This window comes from Maylandia zebra, linkage group LG4 (assembly GCF_041146795.1).
Source record: "Maylandia zebra isolate NMK-2024a linkage group LG4, Mzebra_GT3a, whole genome shotgun sequence".
NCBI classification, from domain to species: domain Eukaryota; kingdom Metazoa; phylum Chordata; class Actinopteri; order Cichliformes; family Cichlidae; genus Maylandia; species Maylandia zebra.
The window spans coordinates 22,399,778-22,415,723 of NC_135170.1; the positions used below are offsets into that span (position 1 = coordinate 22,399,778).

General features: G+C 39.0%; 4 protein-coding genes across 6 annotated transcripts in view; 1 reads left to right on the forward strand and 3 right to left on the reverse strand.

Moving 5' to 3' along the window:
- The window catches only part of LOC101474776 (nuclear GTPase SLIP-GC), a 162,196-nt gene that overhangs the window by 48,665 nt on the left and 97,585 nt on the right, over positions 1-15,946 (reverse strand). The window lies entirely within an intron of this gene.
- The window catches only part of LOC106675070 (nuclear GTPase SLIP-GC), a 141,663-nt gene that overhangs the window by 13,434 nt on the left and 112,283 nt on the right, over positions 1-15,946 (reverse strand). For 2 of the 3 annotated variants that reach the window (XM_076883181.1, XM_076883179.1), the window contains exons 9-11: positions 3,266-3,484; positions 906-1,112; positions 638-813 (exon numbers count right to left, since the gene is read on the reverse strand). The exons of the other annotated variant lie outside the window; for it this stretch is intronic. In XM_076883181.1, the coding sequence (XP_076739296.1) occupies positions 638-813; positions 906-1,112; positions 3,266-3,484 (602 nt within the window). The remainder of the gene's footprint in view (positions 1-637; positions 814-905; positions 1,113-3,265; positions 3,485-15,946) is intronic. 3 annotated transcript variants of the gene reach the window in all.
- On the reverse strand, positions 6,020-9,760 carry LOC143412417 (uncharacterized). The gene is made up of 9 exons (XM_076883187.1): positions 9,501-9,760; positions 9,286-9,367; positions 9,002-9,114; positions 8,792-8,833; positions 8,641-8,679; positions 7,104-7,142; positions 6,661-6,685; positions 6,415-6,501; positions 6,020-6,111 (listed from the first exon to the last, which is right to left on the reverse strand). Exons 2-9 carry the CDS (start codon positions 9,350-9,352, stop codon positions 6,020-6,022), a joined length of 504 nt encoding a protein of 167 aa, XP_076739302.1. The 5' UTR covers positions 9,353-9,367; positions 9,501-9,760.
- LOC143418517 (uncharacterized) lies at positions 10,583-12,051 on the forward strand. The gene is made up of 3 exons (XM_076883591.1): positions 10,583-10,789; positions 10,934-11,216; positions 11,344-12,051. The coding sequence occupies exons 1-3, from the start codon at positions 10,698-10,700 to the stop codon at positions 12,013-12,015; spliced, it is 1,047 nt and encodes a 348-aa protein (XP_076739706.1). The 5' UTR covers positions 10,583-10,697; the 3' UTR covers positions 12,016-12,051.

The following is a 15,946-nucleotide window of genomic DNA, read 5'->3' on the forward strand; positions in this document are numbered from 1 at the left end:
ACAGTATCTGTCAACGCTACAGTGTCGAACAAAGTGGACATCTGACCGGCCAAACCTTAAGAAAGGAAGCGTGATGCTTCTTAAGGACAGTCAGTGCAGTAGGAACAAATGGCCCTTAGGAATTATCATTGATGTGTATCCTAGTAAAGATGGAAGGGTGCCCGAAGTGCAAGTAAAGGTCATCAAGAAAGAGGAACCAAAGCTTTACGTCCGACCTGTGAATGAGATGATCTTGCTCATTCCTCCGGATGACTGAAATGTGTTTGACCTTGTCATATTAGTAGGTGAAACCCGCTGGGTTTCAGACGGGGAGTGTTCTGTCACCATGTAACTGTTTAGTCTGAATGTCGACTCTAGCAAGGCGTTAGAGGCAGAGGACATTACAAGTCCCTCCAGAACAAAGAAATTCAACTGCCTGTCTCACTCTCCGCTATTCCCCTCCCTCTCTGTTCATTACTAAGTCCGCCATCTTCAGTAAACTTCGTAAAATTGTATCTGCATCTGAGACTGCTTTTGACCCAAATGTTCTGTATTAATTTTTTAAAAAGGCTCAACCCAGTGCTTCGCTTTTTGTCTAACCTGGGTTGATCTTACATGGAAACACCCTGTAGTTGATCAGCATGCAAAATGTACTTACAGATCATCTGAATCATCAACAAGATCAGACTTGGTGCAAATAAAATGAATTTGCTGACATTCGCCACCATTTCCAATCAGACTACTGACACTGTCCAGGATCCCCCAGGCTGCTTTCTCTGATGCTGCTCGATTAATTTCAGTCACAATCCACACAATAGAACAATCTCCAACTATCTGAAAGGAGAATAACATGTCTCAGTGCTTAATAGAAAGATGACTGTTTACAGACAACACAGTATAAGCAAAGAGCAGTAAATGTGAATTACCCCTTTCCACATCTGATCTCTGCTCTTGTTACAGTCACCATTTCCAGGGAGGTCCACAAGTGTCACATGCTGGAGAAGAGGCCTGTTTGGCACCCTGACAGTCACACACTTCACTAGTGGCCAAAAACACTTTTTTCCTTCATCACCTTCTTCTTGTTTTGAATCACTTCTTGTGTACTTGACAAATTTTGCAGAGAGTTCATTAGCCTGCAATAAATAATAAAAGCAGTGCAGTTTAATTTCAGTCCGCAATGCAAGTGCTGTACAAGTGCACTGACTATTAAAAGTCAGTGACACAAAAAAATCAGGTCATGTGAAATCCTTTTTAGAACAATCAACCATTTGATAGTTTCAATAAAGTGCCTAATTATTATTCAAAACCAAAATTAAAATACTCTTTTTTTTATTTATTTAAAATTTTTTATTTTCTATTTTAAATCACACTAAGTACACTCTTGGTCTCAACAGTTATTATTACTATTAGCAGAAACTACCTGATCTCAGTTATTTTGTACAGTTGTCCACCACTTTGAGATATTAATAAGCCACTTTAGACCGCTCCCTTATTCACTATAGCGGATAACGTGCCATGTTTTGAATGTCAGGGTTTTACACCACTTTTTGCCATTCCTGACACAACCGACTGTCAGACACCGATTTACTTTTGATTGTTTGTCGTCATTTTGATTCAATCTTTGTTGACTTTGCTCAGCAGTGAATTTCTACAGAGAGATTTAAAAAGGGTAAGAGTAGGTTAAAACAAGGAACTGATCACTGTTGTGTGAAGAGGTAAAGGTTCCTACTGCGATGTAAAAAAAAAATAAAAAAAATAAATCATGCTCTACATCAGTGTTTTCCAACCTTTTGGAGCCACGGCACATATTTCACATCAGATAAATCACACGGCACACCACCAAAGAAAAATGTCAAAAAAGCATATTGATAATTTTTCCGTTCACCTGGTATAGCGGAATTGGTTCGGTTTGTCTCCAATATACCTTTTTAGCTTTCTTCTGAAGGCCTTAGTCTTGCTAAGGCCTTCATCTGGGTTGGAATTTTCTCCAGGACCCAGGTCAGTTTGACTACTTTTTCTTTTCAAATATTTATCTATCGTTATCATGTGCTGCGTTGTCTCACTCACAGCATGACTGTTGTATAATTTCTTCTTCTTCTTCTGTTTTACTAGCAGTTGGTAACCCATTTAATTAGAGCAGGTAGTTCCAGGGCACACCTGATCATTTCTCAGAGTGGTTGGGAAACACTGCTCTACATAATGGACCTGGACCAGTCTTGGGATCTGTTAACCACAGTTATTACAAGAACAGATTTTTTTTCTGGATATGTGATCATCTAAATGTGATTATGGGATCTCAGTAAGAACTATTTCGTTGCGATCACTGCATTTCAGTGTTTTGTGTTTTTTAGACTTTTGAATTTATGCTGCATTCTGTTTTCTGAAGTGAGTTATGTTTCTAGATCTTAGTCTTTTGTTAATTTGGTCAGTTATCTTTTTTGTCCAGGTTGTCCTAGTTTCACCTGTGTGCATTTCTGTCATGTAACGGTGTGTGACAGGCAGGAAAATAGGACCCAAACGCAAACTCACGGGAAAACAGGACTGAACTCAAAATGCAGCTTTAATGCTGACAAAAAGGTGACAAAAGATAACGGTGATACAAAAGCGATACAAAACTAAACTGGGAGATGCTAATTGTAACACATACCAGAAGACACGGGGAGAATCACACACAGCACGAGGGACGACACGACACTGACTCAGAGAAACACGGGGTTTAAATACACTGGGAAGTAACGAGGGGAATGAGACACAGAAGGAGGGCACAGCTGGGAGAAATCAGGACTGACGGGACAAGCAAAGCAGGACGCATTCACATAAGACACGGACCATCAAAGTAAAACAGGAAGTATCACACAGAGACGCGAACTTGACACAGTGGAGACAGCAACTAAGAAACACAGAGACATAAACCATAAGGCAGAGGTCTAAGAACCAAAATACACAGGGAAATACTCATCTGGGAACACAAGAAACTAGACTAGAGGGAGTAACAAAAGACCAACCATGAGAACATAATGCACAATGCAGAGTGACAGAAAACAAGAAACTCAAACATGCAAAGACACCCAATTACACAGAACAGAGGGGACACAGAGAGACATGAAGGGCAAGGGATCAAAACTAGAAACCATAGAATAAATCACACACAAGTACAATAATACAAAAATCCCAAAGAACTAAAAACGCTGGGTCAGGAGACCCAGGACCGTGACAATTTCCCAGCATCCCCAGTGTGTAGTCTCTTATGGCTGTCTGTTATAGTAGTAATATGAGTTTGTCTTACTGATTCACATGTCAACATCTTCCGCCTGGATTGGAGAAATTCTGGAATTTCTTTGAAATATTTGCGGTCCATGAGGTTTTCAAAGGACTTTTCTTTCCATTCTTCTCCATACAGTGTTGACAGCTTTTCAACAGCATCATGATAATCATCATCTTCCTTTTCCTGATTTTTATTATTGTCAAGAAACTGATGAAATGACCACAACTCTTCGTTCCACTCCTACAAAATTAGACGACAAGCCATTTATTGAGGTATGTACCCAACCGTTAACCCCAATAACTGAAGTGTAACACCTATAATAGTTTTAAGTAAAAATCTAACTTTCATAGCTCATTTTACCTCCTTTGTGATGAACTCAATTTCTGCCTCATAGTTTGAGCTGTGTTTGTTAGCTTCCACTTTGATCATGACTGACGTGCATGCATTGATGCTTCCTGAGGGTAAAAGATTCTTCTCTTTGATGATGGCATTTATCAAAGAGCTCTTTCCAGCCCCAGTTTTACCAAAGACACCAACCAGCTCCCTCTTCTTTATCTCCAAATCACTGATCTTTTTCCTGTTGAACAAGATTTTAAATATAGTTAATTCATTCAGTCATGAAATTTTTTTAGGTATGCTTTAAATAAGAGAGTTTAAAAGAGAGTTATAATCATGGTAGTGATTAACCAATCAATTATCACAATATATTTCAGTTCTATACACTTGTTCCACTAACTGTTTACTGTATGTTGTTTTGATCCACACCTTCTTTTTGTGTCAGTTAAAGTGAAAGTTTCCCCCAAGAATTGGTAAATACCAGGAACAGGAAAAAAAAATACAGGGAGTGCAGAATTATTAGGCAAATGAGTATTTTGTCCACATCATCCTCTTCATGCATGTTGTCTTACTCCAAGCTGTATAGGCTCGAAAACCTACTACCAATTAAGCATATTAGGTGATGTGCATCTCTGTAATGAGAAGGGGTGTGGTCTAATGACATCAACACCCTATATCAGGCGTGCATAATTATTAGGCAACGTCCTTTCCTTTGGCAAAATGGGTCAAAAGAAGGACTTGACAGGCTCAGAAAAGTCAAAAATAGTAAGATATCTTGCAGAGGGATGCAGCAGTCTCAAAATTGCAAAGCTTCTGAAGCGTGATCATCGAACAATCAAGCGTTTCATTCAAAATAGTCAACAGGGTCGCAAGAAGCGTGTGGAAAAACCAAGGCGCAAAATAACTGCCCATGAACTGAGAAAAGTCAAACGTGCAGCTGCCAAGATGCCACTTGCCACCAGTTTGGCCATATTTCAGAGCTGCAACATCACTGGAATGCCCAAAAGCACAAGGTGTGCAATACTCAGAGACATGGCCAAGGTAAGAAAGGCTGAAAGACGACCACCACTGAACAAGACACACAAGCTGAAACGTCAAGACTGGGCCAAGAAATATCTCAAGACTGGTTTTTCTAAGGTTTTATGGACTGATGAAATGAGAGTGAGTCTTGATGGGCCAGATGGATGGGCCCGTGGCTGGATTGGTAAAGGGCAGAGAGCTCCAGTCCGACTCAGATGCCAGCAAGGTGGAGGTGGAGTACTGGTTTGGGCTGGTATCATCAAAGATGAGCTTGTGGGGCCTTTTCGGGTTGAGGATGGAGTTAAGCTCAACTCCCAGTCCTACTGCCAGTTTCTGGAAGACACCTTCTTCAAGCAGTGGTACAGGAAGAAGTCTGCATCCTTCAAGAAAAACATGATTTTCATGCAGGACAATGCTCCATCACACGCGTCCAAGTACTCCACAGCGTGGCTGGCAAGAAAGGGTATAAAAGAACAAAAACTAATGACATGGCCTCCTTGTTCACCTGATCTGAACCCCATTGAGAACCTGTGGTCCATCATCAAATGTGAGATTTACAAGGAGGGAAAACAGTACACCTCTCTGAACAGTGTCTGGGAGGCTGTGGTTGCTGCTGCACGCAATGTTGATGGTGAACAGATCAAAACACTGACAGAATCCATGGATGGCAGGCTTTTGAGTGTCCTTGCAAAGAAAGGTGGCTATATTGGTCGCTGATTTGTTTTTGTTTTGTTTTTGAATGTCAGAAATGTATATTTGTGAATGTGAAGATGTTATTTTGGTTTCACTGATAAAAATAAATAATTGAAATGGGTATATATTTGTTTTTTTGTTTAGTTGCCTAATAATTATGCACAGTAATAGTCACCTGCACACACAGATATCCCCCTAAAATAGCAAAAACTAAAAACTACTTCCAAAAACATTCAGCTTTGATATTAATGTGTTTTTTGGGTTCATTGAGAACATGGTTGTTGTTCAATAATAAAATTATTCCTCAAAAATACAACTTGCCTAATAATTCTGCACTCCCTGTATTGATAAGTCACCAAAACTTCCTAAAAATATCAGTCTTTGTTGGTCTTAACTTGGATAGTTATAGTCTACTATTGAATCATAAATCAATGTATCCTTGTATTTGTCGCTTGCAGTTGCCTGGATTGAAAATTGGAACTTGCTGAACGTACATACAATACACAAACATCACATTGGGGAGACAGGTCAGACTAGGTGGCATAAAGTGAAATGTATAACACAAAAAGGCAATCGAGGAGAAAAAAGAAGAATTGGTAGATACCAGGAACAGGAAAAAAAATGTAGCTCAGTCACCAAAACTTTCCAATAAATTTTACTACTGTATTATTTCAGCGTCTATAATTGTACTGTTGTATGTCAGCAAAATATGAAAAAACATAATACTCACTTTAAGAAAGCACTGAGTTTGTCTTGCTCATTTAGTCTGGAATGTACAAATGCCATGATGTTTTTCACATTAGATAGTATGGTTGGTTCTGTGAACAAAAAAGTCAAGAACTATTTAGAAGGAATTATAGACTAGAATAACCAAAAAATGTAAAATTTGATGTTAAAAAAAGCAAACCTGTGTGAATTAGAGTATATCAGGACCATAATGTGACCACTAACCAATCAAACTTACTATACCATGCTGACTGTTAAATTTTGCCAACAGCCCAAAGAAAAAGTAATTTCTAGCATCAAAGATGAAACTGGCATGTTGGACAAATTGTGCTGAACAGAAATTTAACCCTATAGTGGCTTAAACTGTGACATTGTTTAGTAAGAAACGTAAATACCTTCAAATCCTGGCATTGACTGACACTGTCGCTTAGCTGGTGACTGCAACCTGCTGGCATCACTTTCAAGGTCTGATTTTCTTTTTCCTGATTGGATAAAAACAACAACAAAAAATAAGAAAAAAAATGTGTTTCTCTCAGCATTGAAAGTTCTTCTTAGTAAAGTTATGTAGATTGCAAAAAATATTAGTGCCTTTCAAACACAGAATAATATGAGATGCAATAAATATGATGCATGTGTCTCACCTGTATCACTTGTGGCTGGAAAGACCTGAGGATGAATATCAGTTATACAGGAAATTATCACTATTTGCATTGGCATTGTTCTTTAACAAAAGGACACTAACATACAAGTTTTACAATCAACAAACTTAAATGCAGTTATGTTTTATTAACCAGCAGACTGATGAAAATTAAATTACAATAACCTTCTTCTTACTAAATATCTGTGATCCTACTAGACAATTCTTTTACATAATTAGGTCCCAGTCTCAAAGACCTACAGAGACAGTTGGCAAACCCTCTAGCTAGGGCAAAATGTATTTTCCCACCCCCCTTTGAATTATGTCTTTAGATTAGTCATTTATTCGTTTCTGTAGAGAGTTGTCAGTCTCTGTAGACCAGAGAATGGAGCTTTACTTTGTCTCAGGCAGTTGGCTCATATGTCTGAAATTCAGTGTAATCCTTACCTGAACCACATCAGCTGCTTCTTCATGCTCCTGTTCACACTGCAGATAAAAAGTGCAAAGCCGCATAGAGTATTGAGCTCTTAAACATGCATTAAAAATTGTATTTGTCATATGGACATTAAATCTGAAGGAAAAAACAGTTTTAAACTGACTTGAAAAGACATGACTGTTTCCTGATTTGAATTTTGTTCTTACCACAATCAAAACGATTCAAATCTATATTAGTTAAGAATCAATAAAATGACTCTACAAATAATTACTGCCAGTGAGACACTGTTGAACACCCAGTGGTGTTTGTGTAGCTTATCTGCGTAGCCAATTTAATTAAAAACGTATAACTTACTTCAAGGTGTAATCTTCACACACTCTCTGTGTATTTACTCACTAATTACCTGTCCCTCCTGCACTTTCCTGCTCATTGTGTCAGATGTTTAGTTACTCCTCGGCAGGGATGGGTACTGGTTCTGACATAAACGGTAGTAACCAGAAAAGCAGCACACATTTCGGTGCTTTATTTCAGTACTTTTTTTTTCTTGAGCTGTCATACAGCTGTCTTCTTGTTTGATAGAGTGATACCATATATGCCCTATAGCTGCAGAAAAGGCTAACATTGTTATCTTTTTACAAAAGAAAAAAAAAACAGCTAAACATGAGAGGTTTTATGACAAAGTTTGTGTTTTCCATTGTTTAAGCACTGGTTCCAACCAAAGGATGTATCTTGTATCAACAGAAAAGGCTAACTTGGTTATCATTTTGCAGAAAAAAAGAGGAGACTGCTAAAAATAAAAACATAAGAGGTTTTTGGGCAAAGTTTATGTTCTCCATTCTTTAAGCACCGGTTTGAGCACCGGTTTGAGCACCGGTTTGAGCACCGTTTAAGCACCGGCACCGTTTCAAAAGTACCGGTTTGGCACCGGTATCGGATAAAACCTAAATGATACCCATCCCTACTCCTCAGTCTCCTTTAGCAATAATGAGACTTGCATTAAATGTACCCTATTTACAACTCTGGAGGCCAGGATCACATAATTGTAGACTTTGCTTCGCACCCTTAAAAATCCCATAACTAGCCGGGCTCCTTTAGCCAGTGTAGCTCCCTCTGGCATATTGTCCCGAGCAGTTGGGGAAACAAGATGACTGGGTGACGATGAGGAGAAAGCACAGTATTAAATAGAAGCCCCGTGGCACACCACCAACCCATTCATGTGTCTAAGTGTTTTCCCCCATTTGCAGAAACACCCGCAGGGGCTCAAACTCTGGTAATTGGTGATTCTATTCTAACACATGTGAAGCTAGAGACACCAGCAAAGACAACCAGAACAGTCGACACTGAGGGAAATTTAAAACTGCTGGCTAAGTGTAAACATAAATTGAATAAAATTCTAATTTATGTCGGCAATTATGACACCTGGTTACCTTAATGGGAGATCACTAAAATTAATACTGAATCAGTATGTAACTCTATAGGCAAAAGAATTGAGCTTTATTTTGTCTCAGGCAGTTGGCTCATATGTCTGAAATTCAGTATAATCCTTACCTGAACCACATCAGCTACATCTTCATGCTCCTGTTGACACTGCAGATAAAAAGTGCAAAGCCAAATAAACTGAGCACTTAAACATATACTAAAAATTTTATTTCTCATATAGATACTTCATCTCAAGGCAACAAAACAGTTTGTAACTTACTTGAAAAGAAATGACTGTTTCTTGATTTGTGTTTTTTTCTTCCTAACACAATCAAAACATTGCAAATCCATATTAGTAAAGAGTTAACAAAAATTACACTACATAATATTGCTGCCAGCACATTTTTTAATATCCAGGTAACTCTAATAGAAATTCACCTCTGTACACTAAAACAACAATGATTGTTTTAAAAAAAAAAAAGGTAATTACCTTTAACAGCTTGAGGTTCTTCTTGAATTTCACTCTTGGTCCAGCTTTTGTGATCAAATTATTAATTTCTTGATCATCAAGCTCACACAGACTTTCAGAATCGATTTGTTCATCTGTAATTTAAAAAGAATTTGCAGAGATAAAGTTTATTCTCAACTTTCTTCAGAAATTCTTCGTAAATGATTGAAAAAGCTATGGGCACAGATCTATGAGCTGTTTTACAGTTAACAGATCACATCAGGATCAATATCTGTACCCATCACAGATTCACATTAATACTTTACCTTTAAATTTTTCCACCCACTCACTTAGCCCCCATTCAACCAGTTTGGTTCTTACGAAATCATCCATGACCAAGAAATGAAACTGTAAGATAAAATGCAATATTTAACCAGACAGTACTGCTTTAAAGATTAGATATTTGTGACCAACTTCTCCTTTAATCCATATATAATCAGAGACACTGATTAAATTCAGATTAAAACTTCAAACTGCTCACCTTTTGTTTGAGTAATGCAGGAAAAGGCTGCTGAGGGAGATGTGAGGGAAGCAGTGAGACACAAACAGGAAACAGAAAAAAGAAATCGAGCACAAAGTCCACAAACGGATACGGTTAAAATCAAACTGTAACTGTGTGGCTTAGACTGCACAACTGTCTGCAACTGCATTTATACATAAAATAGAAAGGTAAATCCAACATGACTAAAGCGGGTGCAGGAAAAATAGAACTGAGAACTGAGAAAAGCAGGAAGAGGTGTTTGTGCAGCGCAGATGGGAGTGGCTGGCAGACAGGTAACAACCTGCCTCAGAGAAAGTGTTTGTTTTTTTAGTTTGTTTAAAATAAATCAAAGGGATTAAATATTATAGTTTAAAAACAAGACAGAAACAGCTTTATGTATACTTAAAGTATACTCAAGTTGCCAAACTACATTAAGGTAGTTAGAGTAAAAATATCACCATAGGTTTTTTTTTACAGTTTTTCTCGATTGCTTAAAGACTATAACCAGGCTTTTAAACTAAAATTTCAAAACCGTAACGCTATTTTTCAAAAAGCTCACCCATTTCCCTGAACTATAAACACTATTCCCTGCTTTGACACATGAGTCAAATTTGGTGAACTGTTACTGCAAAACTCTACACACAAATCCCTACATTTTTCAGTGCTTACACCATGTAGTCATTTAGAAAGCACTAGCATTCAATAATGTTAACTTAAGTCAGCATAGCTTGAGCTCAATTAGCACACAATTAACCAGGTGGAAACACTAGGAGTCAAAATTTATCACACACCAATCAGAACCTTCGATGGATAGATAAAAGGGCCAAAGTCAGCTCATTCAGGTTTGAAACAATGGATCCAAAGAGATGCAAAGGAAGAGGACGTGGTGGAGAAAGAGGACGTGTTGAAGGAGGAGGACGTGGTGGAGGAAGAGGACATGGTGAAAGAGGAGGACGTGGTGAAAGAGGAGGACGTGGTGGAGGAAGAGGACGTGGTGAAAGAGGAGGAGGAGGAGGTGGTCTAGGACAACAGGAAGGTGGTGGAGGAGGAGGGAGAGGTGGGGGAGGAGGAGGACGTGGTGAAGGAGGTGGAGGTGGAGAACGACGGCGACAAGGAAGGGGAAGAGCAAGGGCAAGAAGACAGTCAGTCTCGGATGAAATTCGAGCCACTTTAGTTGACCATGTCCTTGTCCATGGGATGACTATGAGGGAGGCTGGGCAACGAGTACAACCAAATTTGAGTCGCTTCACTGTTGCCTCCATCATCAGAACCTTCAGGGAGGAAAACAGGTAGGTGTACTTGCAGTAAGACTGCTTTGTACAGTAACTTTTAAGTTACTGAACTTATGTTTCTTGAGTTTCAGTATGTTTCCATTATTTGCCTGTAAAATGAATGTGTGACAGTTACAGTAATGAGTGCTTCTATTTTTGTAGGACACAGAGACGACCACCTGGTGGAGGCAGGTTAAGGCTTTTGTCGGAGGGGCAAGAGAGGGAACTTGTAAACATGGTAATTGCAAATAATGTAATCCGCCTGCAAGAGATTCAAAGGAGAGTGATTGAGGATGATCATCTTTTTCGAGGCATAAATGCCATCAGCCTCTCCACAATTGACCGCATCCTCCGAAAGAATCAATTCCGGATGAAACAGGCATACCGAGTCCCTTTCGAACGAAACTCTGACAGAGTGAAAAACCAACGTGTGGAATATGTTCAGGTATGAGTTTTGATACTGTATAAAGTATTGTGTACCATCACAGCATGGCAGTTTATGCTGCCATTTCAGCACTCTTGAACTGTGGTTCAGGGTACCGATTGACTCTACTGTGTTATGTGTTTTGCAGAGAATCTTTGAGATTGAAGGACGGCCTGTTCCCCATGAAATAATCTTTGTGGATGAGGCAGGTTTTAACCTGACCAAAAGAAGGAAAAGGGGGAGGAACATAATTGGCCATCGGGCTATTGTAAATGTCCCTGGTCAGCGTGGAGGGAATGTCACTATGTGCGCAGCCATCAGCCAACGAGGGGTACTCCACCGCCATGCCGTACTAGGACCCTATAACACTATGCTTCTCCTTGCTTTTCTTGATGGTTTAAGACAACATATGTTCCAGCTGGACTACAGGGAACCAGCACAGCCAGAGCAGCCTCACTACGTTGTTGTGTGGGATAACGTCAGCTTCCATCGCGCTGCTCTGGTTCGTGACTGGTTTACCAATAACCCAAGGTTTTCTAATATCTTTCTGCCTGCATACTCTCCCTTTCTAAACCCGATAGAGGAGTTATTTTCGGCATGGCGGTGGAAAGTGTATGACCGAGAACCTTATGTCCGTGTTCACCTCCTTCAGGCCATGGAAGAAGCCTGCCTAGACATATCAGTAGATGCATGCCAGGGGTGGATCAGGCATGCAAGAGGATTTTACCCCCGCTGCCTGGCTGGGGCCAATATAGCCTGTGATGTGGATGAGATTCTCTGGCCTGACCCAGACCAAAGACAAGATGCTGAGGTGGAATAATGTTTTTTGGTGTGTGTTGTACTGTATAGTACATGAATAAAAATGTGCCACTGTACATACATTGGTTGCGTCTTTTGTGTTTATCATGTAAAAAGGTTTTTGAAGGGGAGAACCATAAGCAACCTAATTGTTTTGGAACTATTGTTTTGAATTAATTGTACCAGTGTGCAAAACTCTGTTGTAGTGTGTGTGTTTTTGAGGGCTTGTGTTTGATGTCTGAGGGCAAAGTTTGGTTTTTCAGCAAGAGTGAATAGTTTTGAGTGTAGAGCTTTATTTTGACCTGAAAATAGGATATTTGGGAAATTGAGTGAGATGTTATGGATTTGTGTTTACTGTTGTGAGAATATGAGGCATAGTTTCAAGAAATGTGTTTTAGCAATCGAGAAAAACTGTAATATGCTGCCACGTGTGTACATTATTATTATTATTATTTATCCCCACATGCCTCCTCCATTGCCTGTAAAAGGGATATGCGTTGATGGGGATGACTGTCATAGACCTTCCAGCTCCAGGCAGAGAAGAACTCTTCAATTGGATTCAAGAATGGAGAGTATGGGGGGAGGTTGAGTACAGTGAAGAGTGGGTGATCTGTAAACCAGTTGCGGACCAAAGCAGCCCTATGGAAACTAACATTGTCCCATATAATGACGTATCTGGTCTGCTCTGGTCTCTGAACATTAGTGAACATGTCAAAGGTGTCCAGGAATGTAATAATGTGTGCACTGTTATATGGGCCCAGGGTTGCATTATGGTGAACAACACCATTTTGACTTATAGCTGCACACATAGTTATGTTACCACCACGTTGTCCTGGGACATTGATTATGGCACGGTGTCCAATGATGTTCCTTCCGAGTCTCCTCGTCTTAGTGAAGTGAAAACCAGCCTCATCCACAACAAATTGCTCATGACCCATCTGCCTCTGCAGATGGGTCATGAGCAAGACATGAGCAAGACAAAACAAACAGCAGGCACATGCACAGCACTACAGTATGCACTTCCAGATTCAGTACCAATGATACTATAGCTTACCTGCACATAGTCATATTGCAGCTGTTTTACACGTTCACTGTTTCTTTCCAAAGGTGTTCTGTAGATTTGTTTCATTCGGATTTTGTTGCGGGCAAGTACACAACCTAATAGAGAAGTGCTCACATTTTGTATGTTCTGGAAGGTGGTGTCATCCTCAATTAGGCACTGCTGAATTTCACGTAGCCTTATGGAATTATTTGCAGTCACCATATTGACTATATGGGTTTATTGGTCTGCAGTGAACATTCTTCCTCTGCCCCTAGCATCTGGTCAGCTAGCAATTCTGTAAAGTAACAGTTTCAGTATTTTTACATCTGTGGTATTGTTGTGTTCCTCATTAGCATATGGCAGTGCTACAAGTCTTAGTGCAAAGTGACTGTACTAACCGATTCTCATTTCGAAATATCCTTATGATGCTTGCTACAGTGTAGCGGCTCAAGTTAGGCTGAACCCGTTGGCCAGCTTCACTCAGGGTCATTCCATGGTTGATTACATGGTCCACTATTGTAGCTCTGATGTTACCAGCAATTCTATTTCTTACTCTTCTTACCCTTCCTCTTCCCCCTCCTCTTGCTCCTCTTGCTCCTTCTTGTCCTCTTGCTCTAACTTCACCTCCTTGTCCTTGTCATCCTCTTTGTCCTACTTCTTCACCTCCACGTCCTCTTCCTCGGCCTCCTCTAATTCTCACTCTTCTCACTCTTCCTGCTCCCTCCATTGTACTCCACAGCTTACCTGTACCTTATTTATAGTGCTTAGGCTGATTGCAAAGTGAACTAATTATCTAAAACTGTTTTCACACGTGACAGTGTGTCAGACAGTTGGCAAAATAGTGTAAATAATAGCCATAAATGTGTATAGTTTTGCTAGGAGTGTGTTGATCATTTGGAAATTGAGTGTAAAGCAGTGAGTTGTGTTTACAGTTCTGCAAAAAGAGTGCTGTGCAGTGGATTGTACCTACAGTTTTGCCAGGTGTGTGTTACAAAATGGCAAACTGAGTGCAAAGCAGTGTTTGTGCTTTTAGTTTTGCAAACTCAGTGAGTGGTTTTGCTATAAGTATTAAGAGTTTTCGAAATTGTGCTATAACAATCGCAGTTAGAGTTTAAGCATTCAGAAAAAACTGTAACCTCTGTCTCTCTTCCACAGCATGTCTTTTATCCTGTCTTCCTTCTCTCACCCCAACCGGTCACAGCAGATGGCCGCCCCTCCCTGAGCCTGGTTCTGCCGGAGGTTTCTTCCTGTTAAAAGAGAGTTTTTCCATCCCACTGTTGCCAAAGTGCTTGCTCATAGGGGGTCATATGATTGATGGGTTTTTCTCTGTATCTATTATTGTACGATCTACTGTACAATATAAAGCGCCATGAGGTGACTGTTGTTGTGATTTGGAGCTATATAAATAAAATTGAATTGAATTGAATTGAACTATACTGAGACTTTTTTGACAAATAAAAAAAAGTTTTACATGTATTTTCCAAAGAAAAGCTGGATTTTTAAAAAAAATATTTCAAATTAACCTTTACTTTTTGTGAAATGTGAAAGTTAAAATTCAACTTCTAGAGAAGCTTGAATATATTAGCTTTGCTACTTGTTTTTTAATATTGATGCTAAAACAAGAAACAATTTGGTGAATGCAAATGTTCCTGCACATTTTGGGAAGATTAGCATTATGTAGATTTGTGTATGAAAACATGTAAATAGAAAGGTAGTAAGATTTGATCTTTAGTTCAGTTTCATTTTCTTTTTATCAGAAACTAAAAATCACTCAGTTTTGTTGTTGTGCTCTTTCATTAAGAACATGACACTTTTTGCTTCCAGCAGCCTTTTTGACCTTGCTTTATGTGTGACTGCCCAGAGTAGTTATTTGTCTGTTATCTTGAAAGGGTTAGTTTTGTGGCATATTTTATATGTTTATTCTTCACAGAGTTAAATATAAGCATCATTTGACAGTGCATATCTATCTAAGCAGCTTTGGAAGAAGGATAGTTGTTCTATTTTGCCAACAATGTGTGTTTTTCTTGAAATAAGTACATGAGAATAATCTGAGTATGTTCAAACAGCACCTCTGTTTGTCACAAAAGTCATTGTTACTGTTGTAAGTGGTTTTACTTTTTCTTCTTGATTATTATTATTTCATATAGTCATTTTGCAAAGTTTTTTGTTTCTTTTTCTACTTAACCCCTTTAACTCATTTGAACTTTGCCATACAGACAACAATGATCCAGCCATTCTCGTCAGCCCTCCCTGCTTTTCTCATTCCCTGATCAGTGTCTGTACATGTGCAGGTCAGGTTTTACTTGCTTTCTGACAGACAGTCTTTTGCTCCAATAGAACCATTCATGTCTAGCTTCTTTTTTAAAAAAAAAAAAATCTGAATCTGTTTTTCTTTAATCATGCTGGTTGTTGCACTTCTCCTTTTGCCTGCTAATTTCATCCTCCATAACTGACCATTTTCGGCATGACCAAACAGCTGAGTACACTAACAAAATTGAAGTTCTGATCAATCTGTGCATCTATGTAACTGCTCTACTCGTTCAATTTCAGCTGAAAGGCCTAATTTATAAAGTAGGAGTGGTTTATCTGAAATTTCAATTCATCTTTCAGTTTTGAATCTTGGTCATGGATGATTTTGTGCAAAGAAAACTGACTGAATGGAAACTAAGTGAAAGGATAGTGACATTTGAAAGTAAATCATTACATTTGTTTTGTTTAACATATTTCATTTATTGTGGGTACATATATTGATACTTTTATGTAATATTAACCATGAAACAGAGCTTTTCTCTTGCTTTTCTCATTTGGTGTAAAAACTCTTAGCAGTTTGTTTAAAACACAGAGAATTAAAATCATTCAATTTATACACCAATGCAGAACTCCTTTAAAAAGGTATTTCTGAACTAATTTT